The following is a 22,653-nucleotide window of genomic DNA, read 5'->3' as shown; positions in this document are numbered from 1 at the left end:
ATTGGTTTTATAGGCACAGAGCAGATACAGCTGAGGAGAATTGGCAATAATATGCAGGCTTGTAGTGGCATGGTTACCCAGAGTTGAGGCTAAGCTATGGAAAATAGGCTGGTGAACTGGTGAGGATGAGGGTTTGAAGGTAGGCGGCCTCTGGATGCAATTAGCTGTGATTTCCTTCGGAAATGTTTAAAAATATCATTTTAAATATATCAGAGACATCAAGCTCTTTGTCTTCTTTCCTGACTGAGAGTGAGCCTGAAAAAGCATGCATGGGAAGTCATTCCGGCCTGTGGTGGGCTGAAAAACATTCACATGTGTCTTTTCACAGACCAATTGGACTTTTCTAAGTTTAGAGAGTGCCTAATGAGCCGTGGCCTCTGGGCATGGAAAGGAAACATTAACTATATAAAAAGCCAATCCCGGTTATAAAGCAAGTACCAGACACTTGTAATCCTAGTGATATATACAGTATATATATAGAATGTCTAGTATTGCCTGTGTTCAACTATTGGACTGTCCAGCAGACTTGCATATTCAGATTCGAATGAATTGAAAATGTATTACATTTTGGTAAATCGGGTGATTTGTACAAAGCCACATAAAGGAGGCCAGAACCACCAAAAATCAGACAAAAATGAAGCAAAAAAACTTCATGAGCCCACATTCAATCAAGCTCTCACTTACTCACTCTCTCACACTTTTTAAATGCTTCCCTACTTCTGCCAACCACTTATCTCATTAAAGAGCTTCAATGTGTCCTGGCAAAACCGCTAGCAGACCCCCTTTAACCAGTCACCAATGAGAGGAGTGGTTTCAGAAGACTAGAAGTTAGCAGCTGTAGTACCACTGCACAAAAAAGTAGTAGGGAAAACTTGGTTAACTATAGACCAATAAGCCTTACTTCGGTAGTTGGCAAATTAATTGAAAGCATGCTATCCGAAACAGCATGGGTTTACTACAGGAAGATCCTCTCAAACTAACTGAATGTATTTTTGACTGGGTAAGTAAGTTAATAGGGTGGAGCAATTGAAATAGCCTATCTAGATTTCAGTAAGACATTCAACACTGTCCCCCACAGAAGACTTGAAAAGTTGAATGGATAAGGCAATGGTAAAATAATAGGAGGCAGAAGGTGGGGTACTATACTTTTTAATATTAAGGTCTTGATGGTAAGGTTTGTCTTTTTGCATATGATACAAAGGTCTGCAACAGGTAGGCACTTGAACACAACTTGAACTCAGGGCAATATAGCGGCACTTTTGGTGATGTCCTCTCCCAATTGGAAGAAGATTGAAAATTAAAGACAGCAGATTGAAGAAAGAAGAGAGAAGGGAGAAGATAAAATATGGAAATGATTGGCAGAAGCGGAAGTGGTCGGCAGAGAAGATAGAGAAACATTTAGAGAGCGTAAGAGAGAGAGTGAAAGAGAATGAGCGCGTGAGAGAGTGAGAATGTAAAAAAAAGGACAGTGAGCGTGGGCACCCGGCAATGCATATCTTTTAGAATTAAGAATTGCCCCAGTTTCAGCTGAACCGAATGGACAGGGAACATTTAAATCATTTTAGGCCCATTTGCACATGTCTACTGCCTATCCCAAAATATAAAACATTGCAATCTTATCCTTTATTGTAACCATAATTGTTGACTAATAAGACTGGCAAAACAGCTATATTATTCCTGGGTAATTGCAAAGGCTTGTGTATTGACAGGTCTGGGTGCCCTAACTGAAGAAAAGTGTTGTTTACACTCTCTGTCCTTTATGGCATCTTGCTACAATATTTCACAATTGTGTCCTTGTCTACTAATTAAAATAAATTATAATGATACGGCCGCCACTTTGGCACTGTTCCATTTTCTATAAGATTCTTCACAAGGTCTTCTGATTGTTAATATGTGGTTATATTTTTCTTTCTTTTAAATTCTTGAGAAGGGATTATAGCGTATCTGGAAGAAGTCTGCTTGTAAGTTCTGGCTGACACGGTTTCAACATAATTTCTTCTTTTGGGATCACCTTGTTTATTTCTTTACCTTGGAATCTAGATTAAACAAAATAACGTTGGAGTGAAATAATGGTAGATTATTAGAATTTATATTATACAGTAAAATGGCACATGAGGTAAAACAAACTGAAATTGAAAGAAAAACTAATATGTAAAGAAAGACCTGCTTGTAAACATAAAATTAAATATAAAAATATAGAATTTGAACGCTTTATGCCTTTCCAATGCTTGTTAAGGTTCCCTTCCTGTATAATGCTAGCTCCTTCTTCTCTACAAGTTTTAGTTTACCAGATAATTTCTTTAAGTCCCACTTACACGTTAGATAGAAATATCAGGCCCGTCTGATGGTTCTTTATAAAACTTCTTTTATTCTTCACAAAATTCTAAAAATGGTGAAACAGACCTGCCAATCACTCAGCCCCTTTCCTGTTATGCTCTGGCTATTTAACTGCAGAGGCTCAGTTACTCTCTGTCCCTGTGTGGTCTCTGATTTCACCAAGTACCCACTTTGGCTTCTGGCCCCTGGCTGTGTATTTTTACCAAGTCCCTTGATTCTACTAGTATTTTTTATTATCATTAATGGTGTGATTAAACTGCACTGTTGTCTCCATCTGGTTTTGTGGTTCCTGACAGTCACAACCATTACCAGTACCTCTCTGATTAACCTTGAAGCTGAGAAGAGACATGATACAGCTTGAAATCGGCAGACCTGAAACCCCTTGAGAAGTTGGCATTGCCATCGTTCTGATGATCCAAATGAAATGTCCTATCTAGGACAAGAATGCTCCTGGGTGGACCAGATTTTTCTCAATTTTTAGTTTCATGTTGAGAAGAAGAATGTTGACAAACAAAAAGTCCGCAACCAGGCAGATGTTTTTTGTAGCTTTGGAAACAAGAAACACACAGGAATATGTTCCTTCTCAATGTTTCTGAGATGAAACTGATCAGAGACACCAACACCTTTCTGTGAAAAGGGTTCCTTGGAGGACACACAGAAAATTGTGGGATGGCCTTACAAGAAACTCTATCCTTTAGACTCACTGATCAGGCATCCAGAAAAACCCTCAGAACACCCCCCGACTGGCAGAACATAACGTCATATGCAATTGAAGGAAGACAACTGCTCTCCCCCTGCCACATGTTGAATAGCCTTGTTTCTACTTGGTCTGGAACTAGAATGCTCTTCTTGCCATTGAAACCCCCAAAAGGAAATGCCTTTTCGAATGACCGGATTAGGGCTTAGAAAAGACTTCCTCTTGGGAAGCAAGTCTTTTGGTTCTTTCTAGAGAGGCCAAAAAGTTTCCTCATAAAAGACATTGCATACAACTTCCCCATAAAGGTACTGTTGGTTTGACCAGACCCTAAGGCCATCTGAACCATCACCAACAAAGTAGAAGCCATGGCTGTTGTTCCAATGTTTTAAATGATGGTATAACAGAGAAAATCCACTCCATAGTTGAGTCTCTTACTGAAGCAGCGTTTGCAACATTATCATCATTATCATCAACCTGGTGAAGCCAAAATTTTCATGGATCAGGCTACTGAGGCAGAAACTAGAAGAAATAGCCTCAAAAGTCTTACATCTTACATACTTTCTTGCCTATCAGACTTCTAGCATCTTCCACCTGGAAAACTGTCTTTTTGAAGTCACCACAGTATTAACCTTCGGTAGTTTCTGTAATGTCTCATAGTCATCCACAAAGGGAATAAGTTTACTGGCTCTTTTTGACACATTCAGCTTCCACACTGGAGGCTTCAACTTTATGATAGAGGCCAATGAATGATGGACTGGAAAAGTACATGTATGAAATGCATTTTTAGATTTTTCAACTTTAAGCAATTTCAAAGCCATATGGGTTGCTAACATGTACTGGTTAGTTTTAAACTGTGTTTTTCACTTGCTTGGTCAGAAATGCTTTTGACTTGATAAAGGGAGGACTCCCGAAAGCTTGTCTATTATTTTAAATACTGTTAGTTCAATAAAAAAGGTATTACAAGATTCTGCAACATTCTGGGTTTTTTTGCACCACTTAAGGTAAATATGTTATCTTTTAACATGACTACATCAACCCTTAGGCATCATGCTGTCCTGATCTAAGATCCACCTACATTCACTCCCACTACATTCACTCCCCCGAGTCCAATTTTGACCTGTAGTAGTCCTCATGCTTTTAATCCTGAGTATTTGAAGCTATGATGCTCCTTAAAATGCCTCACCACTGAACCCTGCTATTCTCTACTATTGATGTCCCACATTTTTTCCATCACTCAATCTTTAAGACTTTGAAGAGGGACACATCAGAGTATGAGTTATGGCTTTAATTTTAAATGGCCAGTGAAGATCTGTTTTTTTGGTAATCATTGATCTACATGCCTTGCAGTTTTTACAGGGAAAACATCCTGCACTGATACCTACCTGTTGTTGCCAATTTGGCTTTACATTCTTAGTGGGGCTAACATTACTCCACACAACTATGTATTTTAGGTTAAGGGCTCAGCATGCTGTTAACAGTGGTCTATCACCCAAATAGACTCTCACAAGAGGAATATCTCCCAGTTTCATAAAGGCTTTTCTGAGTAGGTCCCACTGTTCACTGAAGGTTACTGAAGGGTGCTTTTACTTCCCCACCACTGCATGCACAGTACCTGGCCTCTATTTCCTCCACAGTATCTGGCAGCTGTCTATTGTGAGTTTCAGTCAGGAATATGGCTGCAGTTCCAGATATCATGGCAGCAACTCCATAAATAGCAGGGGGGAGGATGGGTGATACCTCCCATAGCATCAGAACCAAAGGAGCAACCATGGAACCTAGCCGGGCATTCATAGCAACAAATCCCATTCCAGTCTGCCTGTATGGGAAAAAGAAAGGTGATATTGCTGAATTTGTTTTTTGCTTTGCTTATACTTCATATAGATAAGATCATGTGATGCTATCCTTGGGAATGCCAAACACAATGTAAATGGAATTATTTAAACACAGCTTTCCTAGTCACACGTTCATCACCTGCTTGTGCCTGCCTTCAGTTCAGCAATGGCTCCCACACACAATTTTTTTGGAATAGCAAGCTGTAAACGCACCTGACCACTGTGGGAAATAGTTCTCCGGAGAACAAATAAGCACAAGCGAAAGATCCTCCCAGGCAACCTTTCCCAATCACGGCCAGAATGATACGCAGAATTCTCATGTCTAAATGTGGACCCCAAAAGAAAGCACAATATGCTTGGTGATAAAAGTAATTACATAATCATATGTTTTCACTAATCTATGACAGACGTAGCAAATGCATTAGACAGAAACTGCACACAGAAAAAAATAGACGTTACATTATCTTAAGTTACCTTAGAAAAATAAGTAATTCTGGTCTACTTTCATTTCAGTGTTATTTACAAACATTATGCAGAGACAGTGATGTTCATAGCAAGATTCTTGGACAGAAGAAAAAACTAATGTTAAAATGCTATTTCACAGACATTCAAAAACTCACCTTGTGGTACAAATGCATTTGACAATAACATCAACCCAGCCACCATCAGTGTTGCACATTGTGTCATTCTTCGACCAAGGGAGCTCATTAAAAGAGCAGCCACCAGTTTTGCAGGTATATCAATGGCTCCAAAGACTAACTGGAGCAGGAAAATGCTCATATCAAATTTTTGCAGGTCCATACCAACTCCATAAAATGCAAGACTTGTAGAAAACCTGAGAATTCACAATATACATACATTATAATCCCTACTAGATGTCTGCAATACTATGTAGCATATACACGTCTGAACCTATAAATGTAGCTTATTGACTTACTAATACATTTATTTTCCCACAAAAGATTTCATTTTGTTTATATGGTAATGTTTTCCAATGCTTTAAAGTTTCAGCAAACTTTAAATACAAAGTTGGCAGCTTAAACAGACAGTGATTCTGTTTCTAATAGTCACTCACTGCTCCTGCGATTCATTCCCAGAAGAAGCATGAGGAGTCTTACACTGGAGAGACGTCTGGATAGAATAAAGCGGGTAAGGCTGTTGATATTTGAACATTGTCCCCCGGTAGGAAGATCTTCTGACAGGAGGTATCCAGGACCAATCCCAGAAAGGAAATTGTTCTGGTGGAAAGCAGACAGGATTCTTGAAAATTGGTAATCTATCCCAAAACCTGAAGCAGGCAAACAGTCCTGTGAATCTGCTGAGTTAGAAGATCTGGAGAGCTTGCTGCCAGAATCCAGTTATCTAAATGAAATTCTCGGTGCAGAAGCGAGACCAAAAGGAAGGGCTTGAAACTGGAAGTGAAGAATCCCTTTTGAAGAAAGGATGGCTACCTGAATGACTCTTGCCTGATGGGAACATGAAGATAGAAATCTTTAAGATCGGTAGTGGCCAGAAAAAAGCTCTATGGTGGATCTGATTGACTCCATCCTGATGATTTGGGAAAAATGAAGATGTGGGAGTAAATGCCCGAAGGCACAGGAATCAACACTTGTTTCCTCACAAATATTGAATAAGACCCAGAAGTGCCATCCTCCTGAAAGGATCTGAAGGGGTGTAGACATCATCAACCGCTCTGGAGGAGTGCTGACAAACTGCAGAAAAGATTTCCAGAGTCCAAGTGTCAAAGATATTAGAGGCCATTGATGGAGAAATGCCTTCAGTCTGTCCCCAACTGCAATGCTTCTGGCGTCATGCCTCTGTTTAGAGGAGTAAGGTCTGCCCCTTCTTCAGAAAGGCCAAAACCTGGAACCATAGGGTCTATCTCGAAATCGGGACTGGGGTCTGGAATCTCGACTTCTGGATGATTTAAATGGGCTGGGACAAAAACGAGGCAGAGGTGACTGTTAGTCACCAGTAGCTTTCTCAACAGAACTTCTAGTTCCTTTCCAAACAAATCTCTCCCAGAGAAGGGGATGCCACACAAATGGTGCTTGGAAACTGAGTCTGTTGCCAGGATTTGAGCCATAGAGCTCTCCTAGAGACCACAGATATGGCAGAGCCCCTATCAGACATACGGACAGATACCATAGCTGAATCGCACAAAAAAAAAAATCAGCTGCACTCTTCATATGCAAAATGCCACGGAAAATATCTACTTTTTCATTAGTGATATTGCAGATGGTGTTGATGGAAAGGTATGTTTATTTGCCGACGACACAAAAATTTGCAACAGGGTTGATGTTCCTGGAGGAAGAAGCCAAATGGCAAACGATCTAGGTAAGCTGGAAAAATGGTCAGAGCTGTGGCAATTGGCATTTAACGTGGATAAATGCAAAGTAATGCACCTGGGGCATAAAAACCCAAGGGCAGAGTATAGACTATTTGGTACTGTCCTAACCTCAACGTGTGAGGAAAGGGATTTAGGGGTAATTATTTCTGAGGATTTAAAGGTAGGTAGACAATGCAGTAGAGCAGCAGGTAATGCTAGCAGAATGCTTGGTTGTATAGGGAGAGGTATTAGCAGTAGGAAGAGGGAAGTGCTCATGCCGCTGTACAGATCACTGGTGAGACCTCACTTGGAGTATTGTGTACAGTACTGGAGACCATATCTCCAGAAGGATATAGATATGTTGGAGAAAGTGCAGAGAAGGGCTACTAAAATGGTTTATGGATTACAAAATAAACCTTACCAGGACAGGTTAAAGGATCTTAACCTATATAGCCTGGAAAAAAGACGGGACAGGGGGGATATGATAGAAACATTTAAATACTTAAAGGGAATCAACAAAGTAAAGGAAGAAAGTTTATTTAAAAGAAGAAATAAAACCGCAACAAGAGGACACAAGCATAAACTAGAGGGGCAAAGGTTTAATGGTAACATCAGAAAATATTACTTTACGGAAAGGGTAGTGGACGCATGGAATAGCCTCCCAGTGGAAGTGGTAGATGTTAATACAGTAAAGTAATTTAAGCAAGCATGGGATAGGCATAATGCCAAGCTAGATATAGGATAAGGGCAAGTACTAAAGGAGAGTACTCAGAGGTTGGGCAGACTGGATGGGCCTTCTGGCTCTTATCTGCCGTCACTTGTTTCTGTTTCTATGTTTACTTCTCCTACACCACCCAGGATGTCATCCTCAATATGTATAAATGCCTAGCTCTGGCCACCGAGGCTGACGCAATGCCTCGTTTAAAGATAGCTGCTGAGGCCTCAAAGAATCTCTTAGCTGCCCCTTCTGCCTTCTTGTGCATGGGCTCTGGAAAATGAGAGGTCAGAGAAAACCTCTGGGAAAGGAAACAATCTGGAAACTCTTCTGGAGACAGTTAGCTTTCTCTCTGGAGCCTTCCACTGAACAGTAATAATAGATTATAAGGACTCATGGACTGGAAAAACCTTAGGCTTCTCAAAAGAACCTTGAAAAAAAACGGACTGTTACCCCTTTCGGCTGTTCCTCTTTTCAGGTCTAGAGCAGCCCTTACTGCTGTAACCAGCTTGTTCACCTCTTCTACTGGAACGAAAAAGGTCTCTTCAGAGAGAGGTGCCATTCTCTTTCTGAGCCTGAAGAACCAGGATCCTGAGCAGAAGACCAAAACCTAGGTAGAGCATCAGAACACGATGTCTTAGGTTGGGGAAAAGAATTCAAAACAGATGATCGGATCTGCTGAAAAGTGAACTGGAGCTCAGCCTTCATCCATTCCTTGAAATCTGAAATGGATTCCTCCCTGGCTTTCAAGCAGGCCGAGCAAAACCTTGAGGCGTCAGACATAGTAGCCTTGCCATTTTTACAGGCAAAACGCTATTGCTTTAGACACAGCCTTCTTAGGAGTTGGAGTCTCTTCAGGGAGGTCTGGCTTATCTAACAACATTCCTGATAACAAAGGACAGGAGACGGTTAAAATCTGAAGCAGAGAACTCCCATGGACTCATAACCTACTTGGGCTAAGTGGCAGAAAAAACACCAAGACAGAAAAAAACAGGATGCCAAGACCAAACAGCAGCACAGCAGCACAATCAAATACATAGAAAAACCCTACAGAAAATGCGAAAAAATTGGTCCAAACCCGCCAAAAACCTCTGACCTGAGAGATTCTTCCTGCTGCTGAGAGACGCTGGCCTCTGGCCCCCCCATGGCAGCCTGTGACGTGTTTCCGGTTCCCGGCTGCAATCGCCGGCAGAGGCAGTGGAGTCCTGGCGTCCGGAAGTAAGCTAGCCTGCCCAAGGGCTGCCAAGGTAAGCAAGCTGGGGTCTCTGCAAGAAAATAACCTTTTCCCCGCTCTGGCAAAGCGATCCTCCTATGAGAAGTGAACTGGAGCGGGGAGAAGTAAAGTGCTTCCCAAAGCGGGATGCTAGAGCACGGGAAACAAGCTCTCCCATGAGCTTAGAACAAACAAACGGGGGATTACTGCACCTACCCGGAATAAGGCAGGAAAGAAACTGAGGGAAAAGGGGAGGTTTTGGGGTTTTTATTCTTTCCTGCCCTATTCAGATAGGCGGAGCCATCTCACATGCTACCTGGAGTGACAGGGGAAATTGTTTAAAGGTTAATAGTGTTCAACAGACATGTGCAAATGGGCCAAATTTGTTTTTGGCCCAATCAAATTTTGTTGCCCATTGCCCACATTCACTCTTACACACTCTCTCACATTCTAACCATCTTAAACTCTTGCTCACTCTCTCGTGTTCTCTTAATATTTTCCTACCCTTCATCTTATCTTCTTATCTTCTCTCTTCTCATCTATCTGCTTTCTTCTATCTTCGTCTGAATCTCCGCAGATAAAAACTGATGGAAACTCTCCAAAATGGCAGCGCTTGAGGTGATTTCCTCTCCCCGATCCTCCAATCGGGGAGAGGACATCACCGCAAGCACTGTAAGTCAAGCACGAGTTGATGAATTGAGAAGTTTGTGTCTTCTACAGCACAGACCTCTCTCATCACTAGCTCAGCTGCTGCCAGAGTAGCAGTGCCATGATAACACATCATAGTACCCCATGAAGTACCCATCATACAACATACAGTGAAATATGTCCATGGCCCTTGCAGCAGAAATCTCAGCGTTGAGTTTCCATGCTCCATGCCTAAAACATTGGACAAAAACACGAAGGTTAAAGAAAACCATCACAGAACAAAAGTATATTGTAAAGTAAGTATATTGCAATACATGCAGTTGCTGCAGGTCATGCAAGGTCAATGGAGCCCAGCTTACTAATCAGTGTGATTAGTAAAAAGAAAAAGAAAACATTTAAATAAAAATATGGTAACATGTACAAATAATTCCCCACTGTCACCAAAAAAGTGCAAATTTATATACCGTATTTGCTCGATTATAAGACGAGGTTTTTTTCAGAGCAAATGCTCTGAAAAATACCCCTCGTCTTATAATCGGGGTCGTCTTATAATCAGACCTCAAAGTCTGACTATGAGATGACTAAGATCCAGATCCCCCGCATCTGCAGGGGATCTGGATCCTCCTGTCTCAACCCCCCGCCCCACTTACCGGTACTTCAGAGTCCCCGGTGTGTAGCTGGGGCAGCGTGTAGATGTCTACGCAATTCGTGTAGACAACTTCCGCTGCAGCCGGAAGGAGGTGTGGCTAGCAGCGGGGGTTGTCTGCGTGCATCGCGCAGACCTTACCCGCCTGTCAAAGATCAGAGTTCCCCGCACCGGTGCGGCACCGGCGCCGGCGCGGGGAACTCTGATCTCTGACAGCCGGGGACTGTCTGCGCGATGCACGCAGACAAACCCCGCTGCTAGCCACGCCTCCTTCCGGCTGCAGCGTGAGTCTACACGCTGCCCCAGCTACATGACAGGAGACTCAGAAGTACCGGTAAGTGGGGCGCGGGGGGGGTGTTAAATGGGGGGCATAAGGCATTTCTGGAGGCAGGGTGCTCTGTGAAATGCCTTTTAACCCCCTTAATGCCACTGTGCCTCCAGAAATGCCTTTTTAACCCTCTATACACCACTCTGCCTCCTGAAATGCCTTAAACCTCCCTATATGCCACTCTTCCCCATAATATGCCTTTTAACCCTCTAAGTGCCAGAGTGGCATATATAGTTAAAAGGCATGTCATGGGGCACAGTGGCATATAGGGTTAAAAGGCATATCATGGGGCACAGTGGCATTTAGAGGGTTAAAAGGCATATCATGGGGCACAGTGGCACATAGGGGGTATAAGCACTGTTCCCTCTAAGCTGTGCGCCTGTGCGCGCGCACATAACTTTTCGAGGGAGCGCACACGTTCTAACATTGTGCGCACAGTACCTAACGGGGAGCTGGGGGGGGCGGGCAGTCCGTCCAGGGTGACGCTGGCACTCCTCCAGAGACGGACATTAATGTCCGCCGCTGGAGGAGCAAGCTCGCTTGGGGAGATAAAAAATCTCACCCCAACCGGCTTAAAATCAATCAAGGGAGCGGGAGGTATGTTAATACAGACCTCCGATCCTGCTCCCTTGCTATGCGTGCGGCAACTGATGCTGTGCGTCGGGATTTGATGTCAGATCCCGGCACACAGCACTGAAGCCACGCCCACCTTCTTTACTGCACCGGAAGGACAGGACACAGAAGACGAAGAAGAATCAAGAGGAAGAACGAAGAGGAGGAGGAAAAGTAACAGAGGAAAGGTAGGAAAACATTAAGTGAGAGTGGATTAGTAAGTGTGTGAGAGTGATGGGATAGGGAGGCTGTAATCACATTAATATGATGCCCAGGTTCCAGCATGTACTGGCTGCCTGGGCATGATAGGAGTGTGATTGCTGTTAGCAATTATATATATATATATATATGTATGTGTGTATATATATATGTATGTGTGTGTATATATATATGTATGTGTGTGTATATTTATGTATATATGTGTAGATATATGTATATATGTATATATGTGTATATATATGTATATGTATATATGTATATATGTGTATATATATATATATATATATATATATATATATATATGTATATGTATATATGTATATATGTGTATATATATATATATATATATATATGTGTGTATATATATGTATGTGTATATATTGTGACAAAAATAGAAGAAGGCTCCAGGCACGCAGGGGTTCCATCAGACAGATTTATTGTAGGAAACAGACAACAACGTTTCGACCTCACAATGAGGTCTTTATCAAGTACTTGATAAAGACCTCATTGTGAGGTCGAAACGTTGTTGTCTGTTTCCTACAATAAATCTGTCTGATGGAACCCCTGCGTGCCTGGAGCCTTCTTCTATTTTTGATTTACTGGGGAGCTGGCCCTTCCTGGCACAGCTAAGCACCTGAGTTCCTGTGGGGAGTGAGTGCAGATTCCTAATTCTGGTGACTTATATATTGTGACAGTCATGTAGGATTGGTGGTGGAAGGGAGGTATGTTTCTCCTAGATTCCTTTCCTATGTGGAGTAACACCTGAGACTTCCACCTGCTAGGTGATTAAGTGAATTAGAGGGTGGATATAAAAGGGAAGCCAGGAGGGCAGGTAGCTCTCTCTGACTGAGGACACAGAAAGCCTGTCTGTGGAAGAGACCTGTGAGTAAAGGTTGCTGGACATATTATGTTATGTTAAGTTGGCAGAGAGAAGCTCTCCAGCTGGTAGTGAGGGACATCCTATGTATAGTAAGTGCCGGACAGGCAAGGTATTTCTTTTGTTACTGTTATATTTCTTTTGTCCCTGCAACCTTTCTAATAAACCTGACCCTGTGTCAAATTGCACGAATTTACTGCTGTGTGCCTGGATTGAATGAAGACAGCGCTTGTCCCTTGACCTCAGCGAGGGGAGATCCCAGACCTACCTCACAATTGGTGGAGAATGCGGGCACGTCACTAGACGCAACCGGTGGCTGTTAAGATTGCGGAGCAATACCGTGGAGACGTTGCCGGGGTGACGCAACACATTTAAGTGTCATAAAATGGATGACGTGGTGACTGCCTTGGTGCGATCGGCTTCTGCTCAGCTGGAGGCTACCAGAGAGCAACGGCGCACAAATGCAGCTCAGCAGGAGGCAAATATACACTTGCAGGAAGCAAACCGCCTGTTGGCAGCCCAGCTGGTTGCATTAACCGAGGCCACAAACAAGGATCGCCAGACGCTGCAGGAGGTGGTGCAGGGCCTGGCAAATCTGCCAAACACGCAACCAGAATCCCCCCACAGGGTTATCCCTGTGGGCCACTATTTGCAAAAGATGACCCCAGCGGATGATGTGGAGGCGTTCATCGCAACGTTTGAAAGGATAGCTATGCAAGAAGTGTGGCCCAGGGCACGTTGGCCAGGCTTGGTGGCCCCATTCCTTGTAGGGGAAGCACAAAAGGCTTATATTGATCTTGACCCGGAGGCAGCCAAAGACTTTGATAAACTCAAAGCAGAGATCCTTGCTCGTTTGGGTGTCACTTTAGCTATCAGAGGTCAGAGAGCAAATCTGCCAAACACGCAACCAGAATCCCCGCACAGGGTTATCCCTGTGGGCCACTATTTGCAAAAGATGACCCCAGCGGATGATGTGGAGGCGTTCATCGCAACGTTTGAAAGGATAGCTATGCAAGAAGTGTGGCCCAGGGCACGTTGGCCAGGCTTGGTGGCCCCATTCCTTGTAGGGGAAGCACAAAAGGCTTATATTGATCTTGACCCGGAGGCAGCCAAAGACTTTGATAAACTCAAAGCAGAGATCCTTGCTCGTTTGGGTGTCACTTTAGCTATCAGAGGTCAGAGAGTACACCAGTGGGCATACAATATGGAGAAGCCGCCGCGTTCCCAGATGTTTGACCTCGTCCATCTGACCAGGAAGTGGCTACAACCAGATGTTTTATCAGGGCTCTACCCCCAGGCATTAAGAAAGTGGGTAAGCCATGGAGATCCTAAAACAGCAGACCAGCTTGTCGATCTTATGGAACGGTATTCTGCTGCTGGCGAGCTGTTGTGTGGCACCCAGCGCTCAACCGTCCGGATGGCAAGAGTTCCTGGTAAGACTGTACTGGGGTTTATGGGAGCTGGGAAGAATGTAAAGACTTTCCGTGATAAGGATGAGACTATGGGCTCAGGAAAACCTAACCTGCAGGATTATGGACAAAGCAGAGATATCATAAGATGTTTTCGTTGCCATGATTTGGGTCATATTGCTGTGAACTGTCCTGGGACTGTTCAACCTATGCAGTGTGATGCAGCCTTTTTGAAGAAACGTATGTCTATGTTTGCTCAAGTAGTGTGTACTGCTACCAGCTCAGAAGGTTCTAACAGACACCTGTGTGAGCTGACAGTGGATGATAAAAAGGTGGTGGCTTTGTTAGACTCCGGGAGTGTAGTAAGTCTAATAAAGGCCAGCCTCATAGGTTCTTCTAACAGGCAACCCGACACTTTCACAGTAACTTGTGTACATGGGGATACTTGTGAGTACCAAACTGCTGTAGCTTGTATTTCAACTCCCTATGGTTCCGTGTGTCACAAGGTGGGGGTAGTCCCCGCCTTAATGCATGAAGTTATTCTTGGATTATAAAGAATTATAAAGTACACCAACCAGGTAAAAGAAAACCTGAGCAGATATACCATGTGAATCTGCTCAAGGCTTGGAAAGACAGGCCAGCTCTGGCTACGACAGGTGTTTTTTCAGCGTGTAATGGCGCCGTAATACCAAATGTTAATATAGCTGAGTCTCTGTCTGACAGACAGAAGAAAGAGGCTAGACAATTGGTGTTTCGTAATAAAAGTTTCTTTTCTGAACAACCAGGGCAGACCCCCCTCATAAAGCATGACATCATAACGGATCCTGGAGTAAAGGTACATGTAAGGCCCTATAGAATCCCTGAGGCTAGACGAGAGGCAGTATCTAAGGAGGTAAAGGAGATGCTGGAATTGGGGGTAATCGAAGAGTCCCATAGTGAGTGGTCCAGCCCAATTGTGTTAATTCCGAAACCGGACGGTACTATAAGATTCTGTAACGACTTTAGGAAGTTAAACTCGGTGTCTAAGTTTGATGCATATCCTATGCCACGGGTGGATGAGCTCATAGACCGACTGGGAACAGCTCGCTACATCACAACATTAGATCTGACAAAAGGTTATTGGCAGATTCCCCTGACGGACACTGCCAAAGAAAAGACAGCATTTTCCACACCTGACGGCTTGTTTCAATATGTAAATATGCCCTTTGGCCTACATGGGGCCCCTGCCACCTTCCAAAGGTTAATGGATAGAGTGTTAAGACCGCATAGGCAATATGCCTCTGCCTATCTGGATGATATAGTGATACATAGCCCTGACTGGGAGACACACCTATTGAACGTACAGGCAGTCATTGACGGTTTACGGGAAGGAGGTCTGACAGCAAACCCAAAAAAATGTTGCATTGGGTTAGAAGAAGCAAATTATTTGGGTTACATAATAGGAAGAGGTATAATCAAGCCCCAGGTTGACAAACTTGAGGCAATCCTACGTTGGCCCCAACCGGTGAATAAAAAACAGGTGAGGGCATTCCTAGGTATTGCCGGTTATTATAGACAGTTCATACCCCATTTTGCGGCCATGGCGGGTCCCCTGACTGATCTCACCAAGGGAAAAGACTCAGTAATGATAAGGTGGAACCCTGAAGCTGAAAAAGCGTTCCAAACTCTGAAATTGGCCCTTTGTTCCCAACCGATCTTGATCACGCCTGATTTTAAAAAAGAATTTGTGGTACAGACAGATGCCTCTGAGACAGGAATAGGGGCTGTCTTGTCACAAATCAGGAATGGAGAGGAACATCCTGTGCTTTATTTAAGCAGGCAGTTGAATAAGAATGAGAGAAGGTATGCAATTGTGGAGAGGGAATGTCTGGCTATTAAATGGGCCCTTGAGTCCCTCAGGTATTATTTGTTGGGAAGGAAGTTTAGGTTAGTCACTGACCATGCCCCTCTGAAATGGATGTACCTTAATAAGGAGAAAAATAGCAGAGTGACTAGATGGTTTCTAGCTCTGCAGGCCTACAATTTTACAGTGGAGCACAGGTCTGGTCGGCTGCAGGGAAATGTGTGCACTTGCGGTTCCTGATGCTCATTCCCGGGGGCCTGAGCTGAGGGGGGGGATATGTGACAGTCATGTAGGATTGGTGGTGGAAGGGAGGTATGTTTCTCCTAGATTCCTTTCCTATGTGGAGTAACACCTGAGACTTCCACCTGCTAGGTGATTAATTAAGTGAATTAGAGGGTGGATATAAAAGGGAAGCCAGGAGGGCAGGTAGCTCTCTCTGACTGAGGACACAGAAAGCCTGTCTGTGGAAGAGACCTGTCAGTAAAGGTTGCTGGACATATTATGTTATGTTAAGTTGGCAGAGAGAAGCTCTCCAGCTGGTAGTGAGGGACATCCTATGTATAGTAAGTGCCGGACAGGCAAGGTATTTCTTTTGTTACTGTTATATTTCTTTTGTCCCTGCAACCTTTCTAATAAACCTGACCCTGTGTCAGATTGCACGAATTTACTGCTGTGTGCCTGGATTGAGTGAAGACAGCGCTTGTCCCTTGACCTCAGCGAGGGGAGATCCCAGACCTACCTCACAATATATATGTGTATATATATGTGTATATATATATATGTGTGTATATATATATATATGTGTGTGTGTATATATATATATATATATGTGTGTATATATGTGTATATATATATATATATATATATATATATGTATGTGTGTATATATATGTATATATAGATGTGTGTGTATGTATATGTATATATGTGTATATATATATATATGTGTGTATATATGTGTGTATATGTATATATATATATGTGTATATATATGTGTATATATATATATGTGTGTATATATATATATATATATATATATATATATATATATATATATGTGTGTGTGTGTGTATGTATATATGTATATATGTGTGTGTGTATGTATATATATAATTATAAAGTGGGGGGGTTTAAAGGGGGGGTCATTTTCAGTTTCGGTCAAGAGATTGCTGAATTTTCGGTCCAGAATTTTCATTTCGGTGCATCCCTATATACTAAGCCAGACACTGAAGCAGTAGGCCTACACCACATCAATGTTTGGCTTAGTAGATAGTGATAGGGGTTATGCTACATTATTGGCAATGTCTGGCTCAATGTATAGTGATAGGTGTTGTGCTGTGCCTCAGTATATAGTGATAGGTGTTATGCTGTACCAACGTCAATGTCTGCCTCAGTATATAGTGATAGGTGTTATGCTGTACCCCAGTCAATGTGTGCCTCAGTATATAGTGATAGGTGTTATGCTGTACCACCGTCAATGTCTGCCTCAGTATATAGTGATAGGTGTTATGCTGTACCCCAGTCAATGTGTGCCTCAGTATATAGTGATAGGTGTTATGCTGTACCCCTGTCAATGGTATGCAGTTTTTCCCAATAAAAAAAAAAATATATATATATATATATATTGATCCTTTATGCAGCCCGGAGCCTCCGCTCATGATTCGCTCATAATTAATTTTTGCGGTGAGAATTTCACCTTTAGAATGGAGTCAAAAGGGTTGGAAATATATAGCTCCACTCCCTTGCAATGTGATTTTTTTTTTCAGCTCCACCAACTTTATATGGCCTGTAGAAGCATATTGTGCGCACACAATTTTGGCTCTGGGAAAAATTTTGCACAACAGAAATTTTCTGCGCACATCACCCAAGAAAAATTAGAGGGAACATTGGGTATAAGGCATTTCTGGGGCAGATGTGCATAACTGGGGGGCAGGTTGGAAAATAGAAGGAAATAAAACCAAAATATTTTTCTCAATCATAGCTTTTATTAAAAAAATAGTTTAAATGAATTAACATTTACTGGTAAAACTTTTTTCCTAAAGGGTCGTCTTATATTCAGGCTGTCTTAATTAAGATTTGGGGAGTCGTCTTATAATCAGGGTCGTCTTATAATCGAGCAAATACGGTATATATATATATATATATATATATATATATATATATATATATATGTGTGTGTTTTTTATGAGCAAGTCCTACAATTAGCGCTATATCTTCACAAAAATTCTCGAATGGAAAGAGTTAAAATATTGGCATTATAAATGCCCATGGGGTGCCTAGCTTTAAAAAATGTATGATTTGATGGGGTAAATTGAATTGGCTAGTTTCAGGGACATATACCAGGAGCGGTAAATTCATACATGAAGTACAATGTGTGTGAAAAAAATACAAAAAAGATTTACTACCATAAAGTTTGACAATGGCTGGTGGTAGAATTAGTGCATGGAAAGGGTTGAAATACCAGCATTTGAAATACCTTGGGGTGTCTAGGTTTCAAAAATATAAAAAATATATGGTTTGATGGTAAATTGCATTGGTGGCTTCAAAGATACCTGAAATAGCACATGGTGCAGAATGACCAGATTTGGGGAAAAAATTGTTTTGAAATAGCAAACGCTACTGGTACTTATTGCCCCATAACGTGCAGAAAAAAAGCAAAAAAAACATAAAAACGTTGGGTATTTCTAAACTCAGGACAAATAGTAGAATCTATTTAGCAGATTTCTTATTGGTTTTTGCAGATGAGTAAAAGATTTTTCAAAAAAAGGGAGAAAAAGTCATTTAACAAAAAATCACCATATTTCATCATTTGTTTTAGTAAATTAGATGATATGGTAAAAATAATGGTATCTAAAGAAAGCCTTGTTTGTCCTGAAAAAAAAACAATAAATAATGTGTGTTGGTGCACAAAATGAGAAAGAAGAAAATTACAGCTAAACAAACACTGAAAAATGTTAAAAAAGTCTTTTGTCCCAATATGTACTACAAGCATATGTTTCTCTGTCTCTGTATTTCAGTTGTGTTGTTTGACAGTCAGCTATGGTTAGATGAAACATTTAATCTCACATTTTTAAATTCACTTTATGCACTGCCAGCAAAGCACTTTAATAAGGTAAGATAACATATTTTATCTCATGATAGTTTACTTAATTTCTCTTGTATTGATTAATGTCTGACAGCCTCTCACTCATCTCTTAAATCAATTTAGTGAAAGCTAACTGTACCTTCTGTAAATTACTGCTTGTGGAAATGTTTAAATATTTGTTTTACTTAATGGCCTTAATCTAGCTCTAAGCCTAGATTATATATAAATGAACAAATGTGTGTTTTTGTGGTTCCCATTGTTTTTTTATGTATCTTACCATACGAGCATGAGACAGATAGTTACTCTACGCATGCCTGGTGTGCAAAAAAGATCCACTGGTGAATGGAAACCTTTAACTTGCTTCATCTCAGACTGCATGTGAGACATTAGAACCTAAACAGAAATTTATACCTTCATTTAGACATTTTCGGTGTGTTAGACAGAAGTTGATTCTTATGTAAGAAAAAAAAAGTAGAAATTTACATTCCTTGCATATAGTACATAAAAAAAGAAATTTTATGAAATCTTACCTTCTCGGTTAATTTGTCTCCCTCTTCCTTCTTGCCATTTATTCTTGCTACTCTCTGTAGGTCCTTCAGAGCCTGATGTGTCCGGCCCTTGAGTATCAACCAACGAGCAGATTCTGGTACAAACCTGATTGAGATCAGTTTTCATATTTAACTAATCACATCATACAGATTGTCCATATAGTAGGTTAGGCACTTACTTAGAGAGGTACTATGGGGAGATATGTCTTAACAATATCTTGTCCACTTTCTACTTGATTATTGGCTACACCCTAAATCCTTTAAAGAAGTAATGGACATGTATATTTTAAAAGTCTTTTCTTGACCTTTATTAGAAGTAGAGAATTGATATCCTTCTTACCATGAGCACAGAAAGAAGAGATAATATGGGACAGACACTGTGAACTGCAGCCATCTCCAGTCTCGGATTGCAAATGCCAGTCCTGCTAGCAGCAATTGCCCTGTAGTAAAGCTGTATGCAAAGAGTGTCCCCATCACAGTTCGCCCGTTGGGCGGGGTCCATTCTAAAACTACAGGAAAAATGCAAGCAAGCTAAAACTTCACCACAGACAAGGGTAAAATGTCTATGTTTGAGAAAGAACAAAAACGAATTGATATTAGACATTTATGTAGCAACACTTTAAATATGAATCTAGAAATCCATGGGCATGTGTGGCATCAATAAATAGACCATGTTTTAGAAATGATGCTACCGTGAAGGAGTGTTACATTTGATAGTAGGCAGGTACTAAACAGGGGTTAGCCAGAGGTATGTGGAGAACAGCCTTACTGTACCTGATTGTAACAGTATCACAAGATACAAAGGCCTACATTTCTGAACTCTTAAGAATAAGCACCAGGAATGCTCCTTATGGAATCTTGTGTTGACAATAGAATGCTGGTGATACAATGTGGAGCAAAAAGGAAAATATTGGGTAACTGACATACTCAGGGAGATGGTATTCAGAACAATTCCAGAGAAAGCTATTCCACAGAGGCATCGGAAGACACAATAATTCACAAAGCTGGGAAGGAAGGCAACACAGGTACCCGACACAGCCATCAGTAGATAAGAACCAATCAGGAGGGCCTTTCTTCCAAACCTGTTCAAATGTAAACCAATAACCATTACTTTCAAGGATGTGACCATCATGCCATCTGTTTTGTTTCATCAGTTTTGCTCTCTACAGTTGCACTATACATAAGGGGAATTTGTTCCACTGATCAGCATTCTCAGTTGTGGTAATTTAGTTTGTAAAAAAAACATTTTTTGTGAGGATTTCTCGGCATCTTATTTTGCATGTTCTATTTTGTAGGCATTCAATACCTGTCAGACAAAGACCCGAGCAGTACAGCTCCAACCAAGACTCCAGCCATATATATTGACTGAGCTATCTGCCTCATTTTGCGAAAGTTACAGACCAGGTTCCACTGCAACATTAGAAAAAAAAGTTCGGTTGGCATTTATGAAAATTTCCATTGATTAAAAGAAACAGGAGTAGAAGAAATAATAATAATAATATTATACTTTATTTATAAAGCGCCGACAGATGGAATATTAACTAACAATAAAAGAAAAGAGTCAAATAAGGTTGTGGATGGAAGTAAGGGAAAGGAAATAGACCCATACCCTCTCAAGTCATCTCTGCCATTAATGAGTCTAATTCATCACTGATTTTTTAGACATTTCTTATTGAAACAATGCTTGTTTAGATTACTGTTGGCTACTGCCCATCTCCTGGCATATAGCACTGCTGGGTCAGTTGCACAAACTTTCATTGCCACACACGTGAGCAATCAGAATGTTTTTCTCTGTTGAGCATTTTAACATGCCATCAACCTGGAATATCTAGAGCTAAGCACTACATCTATTTTACATTTAAATAAATTGCAGAGCAAAAGGTGTTGTTAGATGAAATGACATGAAGTACAACCAGGCTTGATTGGGTGACCTTTGGTTCCGCTTGTACTCCTCCCTTCACAACATTGGCTTGATCAGCTATAGGTAAAATAAATAAAAAAATCTGTTGTACACATCTCCTGAAAACTAAGGATGTCAAGGAAAGGGGTAAATGCATATGTGTTTTTTTTTCCACAGGACTACTTGGAACTGTATAGAGACAACTCAGGTATGATATCCACTGAAATGCATTTAATGATTGGAGTATCAGTTTAAGACTATCCTGAACATTATTATTTTTATTGTTACATTTTTTATAAGACACCAGCAGATTAAGTACTGGTATTAAAGATGGTGAGGATACAAAACTAACAAACATTAAAATTAACAATATACAATGGCAAAAAAATAATAACTTAATACAACTTAAACATAGGAAAAGGTGGCACTGACCCTACCATCTTACGGTCTATAAGGTTTGAGGGTCTCAAGATCGTAAGATTGCGAGCAGGGCCCTCTCCAATGTATCGGTTTGTCTTAGTCTGTCAATTCTAGTCTTGTCATACCCCTTGAATATATGTATTGTATTTATTGCTGCATAATTGTTGGTTCTATATAAATAAAAGATAATAATAAGCTAAACGGTTATCAACCAATGATTTCCCAATTTCTAGAATTAACATTCCACATGATGCCACTGTGTTATGTTTTTACTTAGTTTATAGAGCTATTACTTCACTGTAGCCTTTGAAAATAGAGTGGCAAACCTGCATAATATTATTTTGAAGATGTAAGTTTGACAACCTACAATAAATGTCTTGTACATTACCTCTGTGACAATGGTAGAAGAGAAGACGCTATTATCATAGACCCATCCATCTACACAAGGTTCTGTGTTGTTGTAGGTTGTAGTGTTTGACCAGACATCAAACTGGACTTCTTTATAACGCAGACAGCTCTTGGGCTTCTGATGCTCATCCGTTGGTATGAAGATCATTATGTCATATTCCATTGTAGCATTGTCCAGTAGAGGAAGCTTGCAACGGTGGGTTGGAATGGCAGCAGTAAAATTTTGAAGAAAGTTGTGGCACGCCATCAATAGCATGGGAAGCAGCAGCATCACAGTATTGAGTATTTGAAAACGATTCACTCCTCCAATATTTACCAAAAGATCATTGAAACTCATTTTGGGTACAGTTTAAATCAGCAGGATTGTTCCTCTATACCCAGAACAAGACTTACCTTGCTTTGTACAAATATTCACAGTGTATGAATAAATGGGGATTAATGTATGACTGCCTGAGTGGTACAAGTGCTGTGTATAAGTAATATCCTTGGAAATGTGTAAACAGCACTTCAACTGTTACTTTTCTATCTATAAATGGACCCAATTTTATGTGCATGGAACGGAAGCTGGTTTAAAAGGTCCAGTAGGC

At 41.2% G+C, this 22,653-nt stretch overlaps 1 protein-coding gene across 1 annotated transcript; it reads right to left on the bottom strand.

Annotated features, from left to right (window-relative positions):
• Nucleotides 1-1,840: 1,840 nt before the first annotated feature.
• LOC128467784 (solute carrier family 22 member 20-like) lies at nucleotides 1,841-22,513 on the bottom strand. The gene is made up of 10 exons (XM_053449504.1): nucleotides 22,047-22,513; nucleotides 20,645-20,748; nucleotides 20,266-20,420; nucleotides 19,679-19,847; nucleotides 19,321-19,444; nucleotides 19,068-19,183; nucleotides 5,487-5,701; nucleotides 5,080-5,188; nucleotides 4,647-4,850; nucleotides 1,841-2,036 (listed from the first exon to the last, which is right to left on the bottom strand). Exons 1-10 carry the CDS (start codon nucleotides 22,401-22,403, stop codon nucleotides 1,934-1,936), a joined length of 1,656 nt encoding a protein of 551 aa, XP_053305479.1. The 5' UTR covers nucleotides 22,404-22,513; the 3' UTR covers nucleotides 1,841-1,933.
• Between the last annotated feature and the right edge of the window lie 140 nt (nucleotides 22,514-22,653).

Source organism: Spea bombifrons, chromosome 10 (genome assembly GCF_027358695.1).
Source record: "Spea bombifrons isolate aSpeBom1 chromosome 10, aSpeBom1.2.pri, whole genome shotgun sequence".
In the NCBI taxonomy this organism is placed as follows: Eukaryota; Metazoa; Chordata; class Amphibia; order Anura; family Pelobatidae; genus Spea; species Spea bombifrons.
Note: the sequence above shows the minus strand (reverse complement) of the source record. Positions and strands in the feature narration are given on the sequence as shown.

Coding starts and splice junctions, on each gene's coding strand:
- LOC128467784 (XM_053449504.1), bottom strand. CDS start 22,403: ATGAGTTTCAATGATCTTTTGGTAAATATTGGAGGAGTGAATCGTTTT. Junction 19,848..20,265: donor TCTGAATACCATCTCCCTGA/GTATGTCAGTTA, acceptor TTTTTCCTGTAG/TTTTAGAATGGACCCCGCCC. Junction 5,702..19,067: donor ATCTGTCTCATGCTCGTATG/GTAAGATACATA, acceptor GTGAATTCTCAG/GTTTTCTACAAGTCTTGCAT.